Here is a 15,549-nt window from a genome sequence, read left to right on the forward strand (position 1 = left end):
TTTTTTTTTAAAAAAAATAATAATTCTTTTTTATCCCTCCTATTATATACTACGCTCAACAGGGAAATCGTTTAGGTTAATCCTCATCAGCGTCAGTTTATCATTTTTTTTTTTCAAAAAAAAGAGGAATTTATTTCATTCGAAGGAGTGGTTCGCATCGGCATCTCCCGCTGGTTTTCTTTCCTGAATGTTTTAAACTACCAAAACGGAGGACGTCCGTCACTTACCTATAATTAAACATTTCGGTTGATCTTCTTCTCCTGCTCATATTATCAAGGCTTCATCCATTCCCCACCCGAACCAGCACATCTCCATCTCCATCTATAAACACTTTCCTCCACCCCTCCTCCCCTGGTTCACAAGAAATCCAATTGCATCTCCACTTTGTACCTGGAACACGATCCAGTCCACCGGTCTTCCTACGTACCCTCTTCTCTCTTGCTCCATCATATATGGTTCGGCTGTAGCCACGTTTTTTGCTACCTTCAATTTCTCTTCCATCCTTCACCTTCCACAGCTCAAGCTCTCCCCGACTCTCTACTCTAGTCCTCCTATCCTATTTCGTCATGGATCTCGCTAGCCTTATCACTCCGGGTCCTGAACCCATCTACAAGTCTCGGGCATCCTACAGCCCTCCTCCTAGCTCGGCGGGTTCCTACAAGCGCCCGGCTGAATACGACTCTTACTTCTCTTACTCGCGCGCCCCGCAACCCCCTCTTTCCCCGCCAGTCGAGGACCAGCCCAAGTGCTCTCTTCCCTCTATCTCGGCCCTCCTGGAAAGTGCAGACAGCGCATCGCCATATGCTGCAAGTATGTCTCCCCGAGATCCCATTGCGCACAATGCGCATGACCTCCAAAAGCATTGATGACTGACTTTCACCTGCGCAGAGCGTCAAAGAACGAGCCCACCCCCGCGCAGGGAGTCTGAGTTCCGTTCACCTTATGACTCAGTCTCTACACCAAATGGCCCTCCTACTCCGCCTTTGCGTCCTGAATCCGGCTTCCACAGCAGCAACCACTCTCCCTCTGCTTCGTCCGTGACCAGTGGCAAGGCCATCAAGCTCGAGTCATACTCGCAAACCCCCGTGACACTGCCCAGCCCGTCCGATAGATCCTCGATCTCCAGCCAGGGCTCTATCCACCACGTTTCCGCTGCTCCCTACGCTTCCCCTGCCCCCAGTGTGGCCTCTTACTCTTCGCCGGTTGAATCCTCGGCCCCGTCCACCATGTACTACCAAAGACCTTCCGGCTCCTACCAGAGCGCCGCCACTGTGCCTACTCCACCGGCTGCTCCTATGCCTGCGTCGGCCGCACACCAGCAGATGATCACTCCCGTCACTCCGGCCTGGCAGCACCACCACTACTTCCCGCCTTCCAGCTCGGCACCCTACCAACAGAACCACGATCGGTACATCTGTCGGACTTGCCACAAGGCCTTCTCCAGACCATCCAGCCTGCGCATCCACTCTCACAGCCACACCGGCGAGAAGCCATTCCGCTGCACTCACGCCGGCTGCGGCAAGGCCTTCAGCGTACGAAGCAACATGAAGCGCCACGAGCGTGGCTGCCACACAGGGCGCCCCGTCGCCACAGCCATGGTATAAACACCAAGGCACAAAGACAAGAAAAAAAAAGAAAAAAGAAACAAAACAAAAATAAAAAAAAAAGACAACACCCAAGAGCTATATACTGCAGGTCTATGCAACATCTACCTTGCAGCACCTTCTGATTCTTTAATGATACCCTTTTATGCGTGTTATTTTTATTACTTTCTACCCGGGTTTAGGGTTCAGGAACAGGTGTCTGGGACAGGAACTCATATACATACAATTTTTTGTTTGCTTCTTCTCTTCTCACCACATGTATATATTATATGGACGGGTTTTATTGAAAGGATCGGAATTAACCAGGCGTCGAAGGAAACCCGGGGGTTTCTCCGGGTTGGGAAGCAACATATCAGGGTCTCGGGCATATGTCGGAGTCTTGGGCTTCCCTTATTGTTGTTACGTGTTTCATTTGTGTCATTTCCTTTGTTATAGTGATGTGACATGACCCCGAGAAAGAATTGTATATTTTGAGTCCTTCTCAATCAGTCTTGTATGTAGATACATCTATACAGATATGCCTATACGAACATCATTACTTGAAACTGGTTTTTCTTTTCCAAAATGCTTGCTACATTAGTACGGGCGCTTACAGAGTAGGACTGGTCAAATAAAGATTTACTATGCAGGGCAGGAGTCGCAGGACGGACTGATTGTGTGTACTCAAGTGTATATACTCAGTGGTTGGTTATACCTCATCCAGCAGCTGTACCAAACGAACATAACCCATCCAACCCTCAAGATACTGCCCCCTTATTAAATTATTCATCAACTCCTCTAACACAACTCTCAAAGCCCGATCTCATTTTACCAATTCCGAGTATCATAGATCTGAACCAAATCCCATCTCGAAAAACTTCCCCATTCAACCATCCCAACCACAACAGCAACAACAAACCCTCTTACAAAGACCGCCAAACCTCCCACTCACAGACTACTTACTACCCTACTATCCAAAATCTACCAAGGAAACGAGAGAGAACCATCCATACCCACAGAGTTTCCCCCTACCAAGGTCTATTAAAAATAATAAAAAATAATAAAAATTTAATATAGGTCCAAACCGCCGGAAGCCACGGTCCTGGCACGTCGCACGCAGCCATAGAGCTAAATCATTCCGGATCCAAACTTCACTCGAAGAATAAGTTAAGGTAAAGAATTCCGATCCTATCCTATCCTTTCACATTCAGCACAAACCCTTACCGACGATCTTTGCTCCTAGAAGATGAGGCGTTAAGAACATACGCAGACGTGGCGAACCAGCCATGCCGGTCATAGCAGTTATCCACACAACCTTGTTGTTGTCTAGGAGGTCATAGGATGTGTGTGTGTGTGTGTGTGTGTGTGTGTATGGTCTTGAGACTCGTGGGTGATTGTTAACTTGGACTATGTATTTGGGTTTCTTTTCACAATGCGGAATGTCGCGTGGAGTGGAGGAGTCCGTCCATTCTTTGGATAACGCTTTTCTGCTTTTGGGTGTAGGACTTAACTTCGACATGGGGCTTAGGAGCAGTGGGAGTGTCCTCTCCCTGCTTACCAGGATTTGCTGAAGGCACAATCCATCAGTCAGTGGCTCTTTTGGCTGCTGGTAGTACAAAGGTATAAACTACTAGCCGTACACTCAACAAGGCAAGGTTTAGGGTATCTAGAGTTTGGAGATGAGTATTCGGCAAACAAGCAGGGCAGGATGCTATCTATCGGTAGTTGTGTAGTATACTGTAAGGTTATACTGATGGGATCCGGTGGATATGTCTATTCCACCGTCATACATCCTTCTGAGAATCCTACCATCTGATAGAGGGAGGTGCTAGAGGATTGGCCTTTGTTAATATGGGGTCCTTTTCGGTGATTACTTGGTACTTTATGGTTATATTCTAATTTCCGACTGAAAACCTATTTTACTTCTAAGTACGTATAAGAGCAACACAGCCATGATAAACTCTTTAGATCATCAAGACCAGCGTTTCAACAAAGAATAGGAGAACCACAGGTAAGAGATAACAGTAGTCAGGCGGAATATACCGGAAGTAGACGTAGATTTGATCTACTACGTAGGATAGTATCCATACTCAAGCTGCCGAGGGGCTCTGGATGTGCTCAGATCATCTACAAAGCGACCCAAAAAGCGGCGAGGGCTGAGATACCAAAAAAAAAAAAAAAAAAAAAGGCAAACCTCTCTAACCAAGTCGCAAGTTGTTGTATGTGATCATCAGATGTACTGTACTGTATATAGACAGACATCTAGAACGGATCGTCGGTGGGACTTGAAATACATTTTCAACAGTCCATACCTACTACATACATACATGAACCAAGCCATCCCACCTCGTACTTAAAAACTCTTACGGTCTAGACGTCCTAACAATTCTATGACATTCGACCGTTTGAGAATTTATCCGCTAACACTTCTACATGCCAGTCCATTGAAGTCTTCAGAAATGTTTTTTTAAGTTGTCGAAGGCTTAAGTCGAAACCCTACCATGGAATCTCATTAACCTTAGCTTAAACAACGCACCTTTACCAGGGAAACCCACCGAGAACAAAGTTATAGTTCTCACCGGGCCCAGAAAAGTAATGATGCGCTACCGTACTCTCAGACCCCGATTTTCGCCTATGATTACCTTCTTCTACTTAGTAAACGGCGAGACGACTGGAGGGGGCAACGGATATGTTAGGAATGAAACGGGTGATTGGGTTTCGGATGGTTAAGGTTTGCGTTGAAGAGGGTTAAAGTGCGATATACGGGTTTGTACGTGGGGCGGTGGGTTTGAGGACGCTGATCGGAATGATCCTGGGTAGTATATCTGTAGATCATGGTGACTGACGTTTAGGTTTTAAGTATAACTCAATATGTACAGTGTGAAGTTGAGACAAATAGTTTCAGGCATTGGTATAAGCTTCAACCAAGTACACACACACATGACAAATATAGTAACGCATTCGGAATCATAAACGAAAAGAGGTATCACAAAAGACCGTTACTCCAAGCCAGAAAGGTAAATCAAGCGTGAACGTCAACATGGCCGTTACTTCTTTGAGTAGGATCCTCAACGGCCCTTCCTCGATCTCGTATAGCCCTCATTCGTCGAACGGCTTGCCCGAAATCAAGCTGCTCATAGTCTTTGGGCATATGCTCACCGCTGTAGATGCAGAGCACCCTCATGCCTGGCTTGTAGACTAACCCGCTGAGCAGTTTGGGCGTGATGAGAAAGTACTGACCGCCACCTCCGTTCTCGGAGGGGGCACAGGCAATATCCACCAGGCGTCCGTGTACCATGCGTTCATTGCGCGGGTCCATACCCTGGTTGATCTCGTCGACGACGCGGAACGGAGATGCGGAGAGCGACTGCAGAGCCATGAGGTAGAAGATCGTACTCACGGCTCTTTCTCCACCTGATTGGCGGTGAGAGTCGAGGAGGGAGAGATTCTCGTGTTCTCTGAACTTCACGTGGATCTGGATGGACCACTGATCAAAGTCGCTGCCTCCAGGCTCGCCGTCGGCGCCTGCTTCATCCTCTGCTTTGTCTAATGTGACCTGACCGGCACAGCCAATGCGGGCAAATGAATCGGAGAAAGCATCACTTATGCTCTTTATAATCTCATCGAGCTTGGGTTCCCACTTCCCGCGGATCTCGTTGATGGCGTGATCATATTCCGCGAGTTGAGTCTCGAAGTCGGAGAGCTTGCCACGCAGCTTTTGTATCTGTTTTTCACGTTCTTCGAATTCTTTAATGATGTTGCTGCTCCCCCCATGCGTGAGCTCCAGGCGAGCCTTCTCCGAATCGATATCTGCTTCCAGTTGGTCGACAGTATGATCGACCAAAGTGGCGAGCAGCGCAGCCAAGTCAGGCTGACGCTGCGACAGTTGTACAACCTTGTTTGCCTGCTTCATCATTTCTTTGACGGCTACCGACATGGTTTTCACTTCCTCATTCGCGTCTTTCAGCTCGTTATTTTTAGCTTCCAACCTGTCTCTGTGTTGTGTATTGCGATCCTTCAAAATTTCCACGTCGGAGAAAGCCTCAATATAGCGGATCTTTAACTTGATGAGTTCCTCGTGCAACACTCGAAGATGTTCGACCGCGTTCTGTCCAGAATTAGCACCGAGGAATCATGGGAATAAATAAGATAACACATACAGCGTATTCAAGTGTCGCCTCGGCTTTCTCAATGGATAGCTGGTCCTGTTGACTGCGAATATCAAGAACCCTGGTTTTTACATCTTGAGAAATTTTCTGGATGTCTCTCATTCGGAGTTCCTGCTGGCCTAATATGGAATGTCAGAATGGTCCAAAAAGGAGAGAGACGAAGAAACATACGAATTCTCTCGGGAATAGCTCGGTAGTTTGTAAGAGCTGTCTGCTTTTCGGACTTCTCCCTCTCAAGTTCAAGCTGTATAGTAAAGTCAGTGGATCTTTCATAGAATTACAAACAATTGGAAGATCATACCCGTTCTCGTTCACACTCTTCATGATCACGACCGAGCTGGAGTAGATTGGCTCTCTCCATGTCTATCTTTTCTTGCAACTCGCGCATTTCGTCCTTGAGAACTTGAATATTTTGAACCAAATCCTGCTTCGCTGATGCATCCAGGGGTTGTGATGTCCACACCTTCGCCGGCCTCACCTGTCTCACACGAGTTGAAGTCGCACTGGGACCATATTCTTTTCGTCGCGAGACTTGGTAGCTTTGCTTCCCAGACACCCAGGAGGATACCGGCCCCTGTTCCATTCTGCGAAATTCTTCGTCCGTGATGTTTCGACGGCCGATAGGCGTTTGGTTCAGCCGATTCTCGCTACACAGTGTGGCGATCACCGGGTCTGGCCCATTGATGAAATCTTTCGCCCAACCATCGAACCCAAGATTCCGAATCTCGTCCTCAGACCTGGGAGGACCGAAATTCTCCAAGGGAACAGAACTGGTCTTGATGCTGATTTCGTGCAGTTTTTGCCCGATATTTAGTTCCCTTTGAAGTGTCCTGAAATCGTTGCGAGACTGTACAGTGAATGCGATGAAATCATTCCGTTGCAATAGTGATTCGATAGCATCAGCATATTTAGGGTCCTTTACAGAGCAGGTGACAACTGGAGGCCCAAAAACTTCCTTTTCAAATTTGTCCTGATTCGCCTGGATCCACTGATAAGCCTTGTAGGATTCGTATGATAACTGTTTCAGCTTTTCTTCTTGTCGTCCCGATTGAGAATCTAGTCTCTGCAAATGTAATTCCAACTCCTTGACTTTGTCGGTTTTCTCCTTTAGGGCTTCGTGGAGTGGCCTTCGTCTATCTTTGATTTGGTTTGCTTTACCCTCAAGGTCCCGCATCTCTCGCCGCTTCTCTCTCTGTTGTATAGATGAGCATGGGTGTCTGCAAGCGTCTCCAAGCTACTTACAATCTTCTCATTATACCAATCAGCATCGAACTCAATGGCCTCTTCAGCCAATTGGCGGTTGAGTTTGTTGATGGTCTGCTGAGTTTTTGTCCCGTCCTCTTTCGATTTGGCATTGCTCTTCTTCTCCGCATCTTTTCTTTGTTCTAGCTCTTTCATTCTGTCTTCATATTGCTCGATTTTTCTCCCTAGTTCTGAAGCCGTACGTTCTGCTTCGTCAACACGTGTTTTTTTGTAACTGACGACTTCGTCGATCTGCAGACAATACTGTTGTTTCGCATTGACTGCCCTCAAAGAAGGTTCAAGCTCAGCCTTGAGGTTTTCGAACTCAAGGGCAATTTCCTCTTTTCTCCGTTTCTTGTCCTTAAAATCGTTGTGCATCTCCTTGTACTTCACCATTGGCCGGGCCAGCTCCAACATATCGATCTTCCTCTTGATCTCAGTTCTCTGTCGCATCCGTTCAACATCTGCCCTCTGCATCTCTTGTCGCCCTTCGAGATTAGCTAGTAGATCCTTGTCGCTTTTGTTATCCGCTTGCAATTTCTTCTGTTGGGCCCTCAGCTCCTTCAGGTTATCGTGCCATTCAACCATTTCAGCACCGGCTGCAGCCCTTTGTGTGGAGTTTAGGAGCTCTATGGGAGTAAGAGCAGCGAACTCGCTGACTTTATCTTGCGGCAGAAACTGACACAAGTTGTCGATTTGAATGGAGAACGACTGCGCAAGCTTCAGTACCTGGGCGCGCGTTGCGGCCTGCCCATTTATAGTAAACGAGCTTTTGTTGCCATCGCGTTTGATCGTCCGAGTCACGACCGGGTTTCGACGAAAACGGGGTCCTCCTGCGAGCTCGATCTCAATTGTAGCCTCCCTGCAACCGTGCTTCACGAATTCGCCGGGGTCCTTGGCCCGTCCCAAGTGCTAGAATACAAGACTTCATATCAGTACAGCTCTTTCCATATTCACCCAGTATCAATTCTAGCATGAATCAAAGGACAATGGTATACTATACCGCAGGCCCCCATCCCAGACCCAAACATATCGCACAAACAAGCGTACTCTTCCCCGTTCCATTCGGCCCAATCACCATATTCAATTTCGGACCGGGAAAGAATTCCGCAGACGTATAAGTTACGAAATCAGTGACCTTGATGCGCACAATAGCACCGGGTTTATATCCTTCCTGCACTGCTGCTGCTCCATTGTGCTGATCTCCATTTTGCGTGTGTTGCGGGCTGCGGGGTTTCGCGATCTTGGATCGCTTCGAAGCCCCGTTCACATTATCGCCATCTTTCTCCTCTTCCTCCTCCTCATCACTTGCCCCACTAGAAGTACCTTCTGTGTCTTCCCCACCGTCACTGCTTTGGCTGGCTTCCAGACGGATCCGTTTACTGCTGTTCGACGCGGGCGTGGGGTTGCCAGTTGAGCTTGACGAGTCGTCGCTCTCCTCTTCTTCGCTTCGTTGTCGGCGACGAGGGACTGTCGCTAATGAAGGCATCGTTGGAAGGCCACGGGCGGCTTCACGTTAGGCCCCCGCGCATTTGGTAACGACAATATCGTGATTTTAAGGCTTAAATGCGATGATCAACACGGACGCGACGCGCCCGCTGTATCTATCAATCTAAACCATATTTTGGTTAGGCGGTCACGGGTGGCAGTTTTTAAGGTTCCATGTAACTTTGACTTTCCTTTTTGGGATGTGGATCTTTGCCCTAATTTGGATGAGCTGCTGTTGTGTTTTGTTCAATATGTTGTGGATAGCTTGGTGCGAGTGAATATGTTCTTGGGGTTACTGTGGTTTTGGACTACTGTGATTTGTTTGTTTTGACTTGGGGATTGTTTGATGTGTTGATTGTTCGTCACACTGTTACTTTGTTGCCTTATTCGTAGAATCGTACATAGTACATACTATCCATTCCTAATCGTTTTCTCATACTTAGACTTTTTCTTTCACATATTGATTAAAATTGAAGGAGACGCCTGTCAGACTATTAAAGTCTGGAGGCCTCATTTGCAATGAGTGGATAGGGAGAGCAGAAATCACTTTTGCGTCATATCTTAAGCATATTCACGTCTCTCCTCGATCCATCCAGGTCTCAGGTACTCTCCGTCAAAGTTCATATCGAAGCTGGTCTCGTGGACATAGTCCACATTCCAATCAATCTTCATCTCAGCACCATCCACACTCTGACTCCACACCGTCACCGCAATCGTGTTATCCCCATTATAATCCAGGACACCCGGAGGAACAGGGAAGTCAATCTGATGACCGATATAGGGGTTAAAGCGACCATACTGGTATCCATTAACGAAGAGCAGGGCGCGCAGCTGATTAGTGTACCCTTCCGCAGAGGTAAAGGTCACATTCGAGGGAGCAGTCAAACGGAACGAGATAGAAACGTCCAGTCCCTGGGGCACGGAGAGGGGAACAACGGTGCGGAAGACGCGAATACCAGCGCCGGGAACGGTTAGGCTCGTGCTGTTCGAAGGCACCTCTTCGGCCTCATCGAACTGATATCCCGGGAGATGGATACCGACTCGCTCGGCGTACAGACTGCCCTCGTTGAGCGGGGCGCGGACCGGATCAAGGTGGTCTTCGAAGCCTGCGTTGCCGGCGAGTTTCCACTCGGTGAAGGAGTAGCTTCCGGGACCGACGAGAGTGGCGTTTGTGATTCCTCGGGGGTCGGTTGCTCCCTCACGCAGATCGTGGGCTGAGTTGTCCATGACGACGACTAGGATGTTGTCTCCGTCTGTGCTGAGGGTTGCGTTGGAGAATGAGAATGTCTGGTCGTTCTGCTCGGTTGTCGGGGTACCGAGCCAGGAGCCGATGAATTCTGAGTTCAGCCAGACAGAGTAGCCGAATGCGCGACCTCCGGTGATGTTGAGGTAGACGTCGGTTGGGGGTTCGTCGGTGCTGGGGAAAGTGGCGCGGTAGATGTGGTTGCCGACGTGAATATCGTTCTCGTCCACGTAGAGGACTGGGTTGTTTGGTGCCGGGGGAGTAGGATTGGACGAGTTTGTCTTCGTAGCCACTGGTTTCTTTTGTTAGCTGGCGGGTGCTATTGGTGACCGAGGAGGAGAGTAACATACCAACCCAAGCCTTGCTTGTAGCAGAATAGTCCTTCGCGATTTCAGGGAGACTGTCCGCATACTTCCAGCCGGAGATCGTGGGAAGTTCGAACTTGGCATCGCCTCCCAAGGTTGTGGTTATGACACCACCCTTCGCTGACTTGACGGATGTCTTCTTACCATTCCAATTGACCGAGCATACCGACTTGGGCGCAAAGATGCTGACCTTTGTAGAATTCTGGATATCTCCAGTGAGCTTCAAGTCACAGCCTTCCAATCTAGCCGAGCGAACTAAGTAGGGGCCATGGACGAGGACTGAGGCATGTCAGCGAGTCTACCAAACTATTTGTATACCGCCATCAAAGTAGACTTACCAGTGTTGTTGCCGGCCTCGGCAGGGTCATTGTTGAGAGGAGGAGACCAGAATACATGAGCAGCAGACCGATCGAGAAGAACAATGCGTGTTCCATCACCAAGCTCAACCACGCTCATACCCGCTCTCTGCATGAAAGATACTGTCACATTGTTTGCTCCGGGGTGAATCTCGATGTTCGCAGTGCGTCCTTTGTCGGCGAACTTGGCCGAATTCACTCCCTTCACGGTGAACTCTCCAGATTCACCAGTAGGGACCCAGAGAGCCAGCACTTCTTTACCATCGATAACAGCATAGGTAAGGACTTCTGCCGTAGAGTAAAGGAGCGTCTTCGAGCCGAAGTTGAAGTCTGTGACGATGATCTTGGACTGGTGGCCATTGAGAGTGATTTGGGAGCCGTATTGAGGAATAGTGACTTGTCGCGTAGTTAGCAGATTATCATTGTGATATACAAAATTCAGACTGCAAGAGGTAACATACGAGCACCATCGGATGTGTTCACCTTAACTGTGAACTTCTCGACAGTTCCAGATGGAGTGTATTCGTGCTGAGTCACGTAGAAAGCCGCGCCATTGTCTGGGTTCCTCAGCTCAGAAACGGAAACAGCTGGGTTGCTCGAATATTTCGTGCTCTGTTGACCCCTGTTAGCGTTTCTCCGTAGACGGCATTGTTCTGCTCTACTTACGTTGCCTAAACGATCGACTTTAGACAGATCCTGGGCGACTGTATCCTGAGGTTAGCTTGGCAAGCTTCCACATATCGGACAAAAGAGGCGTACTTTTCGTGAATTGAGTGAGCACTTTCGTCTCATAGTATTTCTCAATAAGCTTTCGGTTCTCTGAAATTGGAGAAGAGTAATCGTAACTCGTCGCTGGGCTCATCAGCACCTGTGGCATAAATTCGACTTGGGAATAACTCACCGACATCTGTTGAGCCGTGCCAGCCCCAGTTTGTACCGCCGTACAACATGTACAGCGAGATAGCACTGACTCTCTGATAGATCAGGTTTCGGTAGAAGAGGTTCGCGAAATCCGGGCCAAGATCATCCGGGCAGCCTCCTTGGGGTCCACCCCATGGGTTGTATGAACCGCCTTGGAACTCGGGCATAAAGCTTGGCTGTGTGCTGTAATAGAAATTAGAATGTGTAGATAGTCTCAGATAGGGCAAAACTCACGGTGATAATTTCTTGAAGTAGCTGATTTGAGGGTAAGTCAGTGTTTCACTCATACAAATCCGTGTACTATAGCACTTACTCGTAGTAGGTCAAGGTTTTCTGAGATAGTTTAGCATAAATCACTAGAGAAAGGCAGGGCGTTACTTACATATGGGATATACTCTCCATTAGTTGAGAGACACTCGCTGACATTACAGGTCCAACAAGTGGGATAGCTATCCACGCCAATGACATCGACATTTCCGGTAGCGTTGGAGAGGTCCTTGGACCATGAGTGGCCGTTCTGGTATATATCAGCCACAAATTCTGTATCTTCAGCAAGCGAGTGTATTGCCCTACCATGTTCGGAAGATTATGGATCAGAGGAGCATCAATGCCATTTTCCCGAGCAACGTCCTCCAAGTACTGCATGTATTCCTGGCCAGACGTGTTGGGCTCCTGGGTTTCCTCGTCAAGCCACTGCTCGGCGTACTCATTCTCGATCTGATACAGGATGACATTTCCGCCGTTAGTGATGAGATGAGGAGCAATGATTTTAGAAATATTAGCCCAGTACGGGGTCAAAGCCTCCAAGTACCGAGGGTCGTTATCCCGTAGTTTTCCGTAGGCACCTGTAGTTGCCCACAGAGGGAGACCGCCAGCATTGGCTTCCGCATTGACGTATGGGCCCGGTCGGATAATCATGTAGAGACCTATCTCTTTGGCTAGAGTCATGATCGAAGTGAAGTTGTGGGCTCCATTCTCGAAGTCGAGAACGCCGGGCTTGGGGGTATGATATCCCCAGTGATTGTAGATGGAAAAGGCAGTGAACCTATCGAATTCGTTATTAGCGTGTTGACAGAGGGTGTCGAGAATCTGGGACCACCTACCCCGCGGCTTTGATTTTCTCGAGTAGATCTCTCCATAATTCGGGCCTGGTAATCCATTAGCTAGAGCGTGGCCGTTGTGGGACTCTTGCCTTACACAGGAATACGCCAGTAATGGAACTATATGAGGTTAGTGCATTGAATTATACAGAATATAGGGGATTGGGCGGACAAACCTCTCCAGAGAAAACGAAATGTCTCTGACCATTAATCAAGAAACTATAGTGATCCCTGTATAGCCATGGTGTCAGAGCCAACAGCCTTGAATCCGCAATTTGACTGAACCCACCATTCTACAACGTCTGTCAAACCGTTGTCGTGCAACGGCCAACGGGTTGAGTTCTGCTGACCAGAAACGCCAACGAAGGACGCCCCCAAAGCAAGCCCGCTGAGCACGGTCTTGGAGATGAGCATCTTGTGAGTCTGCCTGGCAAATCCCTGAGGGTCGAAACTTGATCTCATGCCGCGGACGGGGGACTCTTGCCCTAATAAATAGTAGCATGGAGGACGCCAAGTAGCCGGTCAAAATCCATCGTCGTTTTACCCCACACTAGGAGCAAATTCCTGAATGGAGTAAAGAACATTGCATCATTGTGAGTTTGTGGTCGCTAGATCGTGCCACTACAGCGTACATTCGACCTGCATCCTTGGCGATATTAGGGTACTATGAAGTTGAGGCATAAGATACATGATTCCTCCAAGCTACTAGTATACTGATATATAGATTTCAATTCTACATCGATCATAGGGACTTGTATATTTTGATAGGTTATAATAAACGTTCAAAAGATAGTCGTTGACGGTTGACAGTGTTGAAATTGCATTGCTTAAACCCTGGGGTTGTGTTTTATCCGGGGGTCCCGCGCGTTGTTTAATTTCCACTCACCTCCACAATCCGGCCGACTTTAATCAATCCCCACAGGCTCGGCGGGACTTTCATATAAATTTTCCGTCCGCATAGGAGACTTTCCGTGAAGCCGATGCCGCCGATGTCGAACTACCCGAACTCTCGTATTGGCCTTTTAAGGATCTTAATCCCCACAGCCGACGAGACGCGGCTAATACAAGCCTGGATTCAGGGTAACAACCGAGCCATAAATCTAATTCTACAGGTTACAGCCTAACAGACGGTAAATTCCGAAGACGCGCCGTCTGTGCTATACAGAGCTAACCGACCAATAACGAAGCCCAGTCCCTGGTCAACCGCATTTAGTAAATTGGGTGAACTTCCTATAGCGGTTATATTAATGCATAGACTATCATTTCTACCTAACCCAGAAACTTCCGAACCATTTCTACCCTATCATATCACCTGTTAGCCAATTTTTCGGGGTCACTTCGGCATTATCCACACTGGAAATATGTACTTACGTAGCGAACGTGCCCGCGCTCACAGGCATAGCCCGAAGAAGAGCCGGTCCGAGGCCATAAAACAGTCCTCTCAAGCCACCTGTGACCCAAGTATGCCGAAAAGCGTATCTCATGTTGCGGTATTTTTTCTCGGCCCCAAATCCATCGCTTTGCATCTTGCTCTTGATCACGTCCAACGGGTGACTCAGTAGCCAGAGCGCCTCCCCCGCAAGACCTCCACATAGTGCGATCTGCCAGTTTGGGACTTCTTCGCGTTCCTTCTGTTGACGGTCCATCGCAATGCCCACGAGGCCTTCGTACGCTGCAAACCATACTCCGTAGCCGTGGATTTCTCGGAGGAGAGTCACCGCTTGTCCGCGATAGATACCGGCGATGCCGCCGGTACGGATGAGCTTGAGAGCACAGTCCCAGGGACCATTGTATATTCTCGCTGCGCCGTGAGGTTGCGTTTGTAAGCGGATACGGATATGTTCTACTGGACCCGAGATGATGCTGGTGGCTACTCCGGCTCCTGCACCGGCGAGGTAGAATTGCGATAAAGATAGGGTTGAATCATGTCCTGGGCGTTTATCTTTATTGTAGGACTCAATGGCTTGTCGGATCCCATGAAAAGCACCGAATTGAACACTGACCTGGAGAAGGTTAGCTAGAGGTGCGTTCGTTGGGTGGATAGATGACCTACGCAAGCTCCAACGCCCAACAGCGGCATAAGCGTGCCCTATCATGTTAGTAGCTTATTCCAACCAGCTTTAAAAATTCCCATACTTTGTAAAATGCCAAAGGTCCTTCTTTGGCCCAGATGTTGCGAGCGGTCGACAAGGCATCGCCTCCGTTCTGGGTTTGTAGCCGGACTTTGACTAGATCTGATTGATATTATTAGACTAAAATTAGCCACATGAATGACCTCACCATAAGTCACATACCAAAAGGCTGGCCTAGACACCATTAGCTCTATCTACCATTCACATTGTATAGTAAATGGTACTTACCGATCAAGACCTGAGTGGCACCACCAGCCGCTCCCGCGGTGAGATCCGTAACAGTCTCTCTCCAAACAGCCACATTGGGTTCGTTCGTTTTCAGTTCCGAAGTCATGATGTGACAATTATTGCTATAACCTGATCAAAAGAGCATACATATAAGTGCTCTAGAGACCTGCTGTCTAAGGCCCGCAAGTCGGATTCTAAACCGAAGTGTGGATACTTCGGTGTTGCATTCCGGAAGAGAATGTATAATGTCGGGCGTTAAATACCGAGCATGAGACGCAATACGATGCTGTATTAACTAAGTAACGATCGAAATATAGTATATTCAACTTACAACATGTCACTCGCCCTGGGAAAACGCACCTGACATCTTTCTTGGCTGCTCAACGGCAGAGCACGCCGTCATCTGGGAAGCCTGGCATCATTCAGGACTCCTCCAATTCATAATGAGCCAATGGTATGACCACTTCCTCTCCGTTGTATCTCACAGCTAATGGGAAAGCCCAGTCTTCATACGCTAAAGGCTCAGTGGAATACGCAAAGCTTAAAGATGCCATCGACAAGCTCAAGGGCCAGCTGCCCGTTAGGGCTCCCTAGATAATTGACTTGAAAGTAGTATGTCAACTATTCCTGCAACGATAGAAGCAGTTATCCATGTCATAACTCAATACCAAGGTCTAATATTCCTCAGTCAACACATATGCCAACCCCTCCTCACACCAACA

General features: G+C 48.3%; 6 protein-coding genes across 6 annotated transcripts; 1 reads left to right on the forward strand and 5 right to left on the reverse strand.

Moving 5' to 3' along the window:
• Positions 1-44: 44 nt before the first annotated feature.
• On the forward strand, positions 45-2,149 carry BDV27DRAFT_136500 (uncharacterized protein). Its single transcript, XM_032068780.1, has 2 exons — positions 45-810; positions 889-2,149. Exons 1-2 carry the CDS (start codon positions 567-569, stop codon positions 1,602-1,604), a joined length of 960 nt encoding a protein of 319 aa, XP_031922277.1. The 5' UTR covers positions 45-566; the 3' UTR covers positions 1,605-2,149.
• Positions 1,711-2,150, reverse strand: BDV27DRAFT_56798 (uncharacterized protein). The gene has a single exon (XM_032076961.1). It carries the CDS (start codon positions 2,048-2,050, stop codon positions 1,817-1,819), a length of 234 nt encoding a protein of 77 aa, XP_031922278.1. The 5' UTR covers positions 2,051-2,150; the 3' UTR covers positions 1,711-1,816.
• Positions 2,151-4,444: 2,294 nt separating this feature from the next.
• Positions 4,445-5,651, reverse strand: BDV27DRAFT_136502 (DNA repair ATPase SMC5; the record flags this gene model as incomplete). The annotated part of the gene is made up of 1 exon (XM_032068781.1): positions 4,445-5,651. A coding segment is annotated over one exon (1,041 nt), but the record flags the coding sequence as incomplete, so codon positions are not given.
• A 2,135-nt stretch (positions 5,652-7,786) lies between these two features.
• Positions 7,787-8,550, reverse strand: BDV27DRAFT_56811 (uncharacterized protein). The gene has a single exon (XM_032076962.1). It carries the CDS (start codon positions 8,481-8,483, stop codon positions 7,992-7,994), a length of 492 nt encoding a protein of 163 aa, XP_031922280.1. The 5' UTR covers positions 8,484-8,550; the 3' UTR covers positions 7,787-7,991.
• Positions 8,551-9,043: 493 nt separating this feature from the next.
• On the reverse strand, positions 9,044-12,881 carry BDV27DRAFT_162852 (glycoside hydrolase family 35 protein; the record flags this gene model as incomplete). The annotated part of the gene is made up of 15 exons (XM_032073459.1): positions 9,044-10,017; positions 10,076-10,369; positions 10,429-10,842; positions 10,908-11,058; positions 11,113-11,150; positions 11,206-11,298; positions 11,348-11,550; positions 11,602-11,622; positions 11,681-11,700; positions 11,750-11,884; positions 11,941-12,412; positions 12,471-12,515; positions 12,565-12,587; positions 12,644-12,698; positions 12,757-12,881. The coding sequence occupies 15 exons, from the start codon at positions 12,879-12,881 to the stop codon at positions 9,044-9,046; spliced, it is 3,063 nt and encodes a 1,020-aa protein (XP_031922281.1).
• Positions 12,882-13,664: 783 nt separating this feature from the next.
• Positions 13,665-15,277, reverse strand: BDV27DRAFT_168728 (mitochondrial carrier protein). Its single transcript, XM_032074849.1, has 5 exons — positions 14,828-15,277; positions 14,604-14,701; positions 14,521-14,556; positions 13,839-14,470; positions 13,665-13,767 (listed from the first exon to the last, which is right to left on the reverse strand). The coding sequence occupies exons 1-5, from the start codon at positions 14,931-14,933 to the stop codon at positions 13,737-13,739; spliced, it is 903 nt and encodes a 300-aa protein (XP_031922282.1). The 5' UTR covers positions 14,934-15,277; the 3' UTR covers positions 13,665-13,736.
• Between the last annotated feature and the right edge of the window lie 272 nt (positions 15,278-15,549).

The sequence above is a fragment of the Aspergillus caelatus genome (assembly GCF_009193585.1).
Source record: "Aspergillus caelatus strain CBS 763.97 unplaced genomic scaffold BDV27scaffold_278, whole genome shotgun sequence".
NCBI classification, from domain to species: domain Eukaryota; kingdom Fungi; phylum Ascomycota; class Eurotiomycetes; order Eurotiales; family Aspergillaceae; genus Aspergillus; species Aspergillus caelatus.

Coding starts and splice junctions, on each gene's coding strand:
- BDV27DRAFT_136500 (XM_032068780.1), top strand. CDS start 567: ATGGATCTCGCTAGCCTTATCACTCCGGGTCCTGAACCCATCTACAAG. Junction 811..888: donor CGCATCGCCATATGCTGCAA/GTATGTCTCCCC, acceptor TCACCTGCGCAG/AGCGTCAAAGAACGAGCCCA.
- BDV27DRAFT_56798 (XM_032076961.1), bottom strand. CDS start 2,050: ATGTCACATCACTATAACAAAGGAAATGACACAAATGAAACACGTAAC.
- BDV27DRAFT_56811 (XM_032076962.1), bottom strand. CDS start 8,483: ATGCCTTCATTAGCGACAGTCCCTCGTCGCCGACAACGAAGCGAAGAA.
- BDV27DRAFT_168728 (XM_032074849.1), bottom strand. CDS start 14,933: ATGACTTCGGAACTGAAAACGAACGAACCCAATGTGGCTGTTTGGAGA. Junction 14,702..14,827: donor TGCCACTCAGGTCTTGATCG/GTAAGTACCATT, acceptor AATATCAATCAG/ATCTAGTCAAAGTCCGGCTA. Junction 14,471..14,520: donor TGTTGGGCGTTGGAGCTTGC/GTAGGTCATCTA, acceptor AACCTTCTCCAG/GTCAGTGTTCAATTCGGTGC.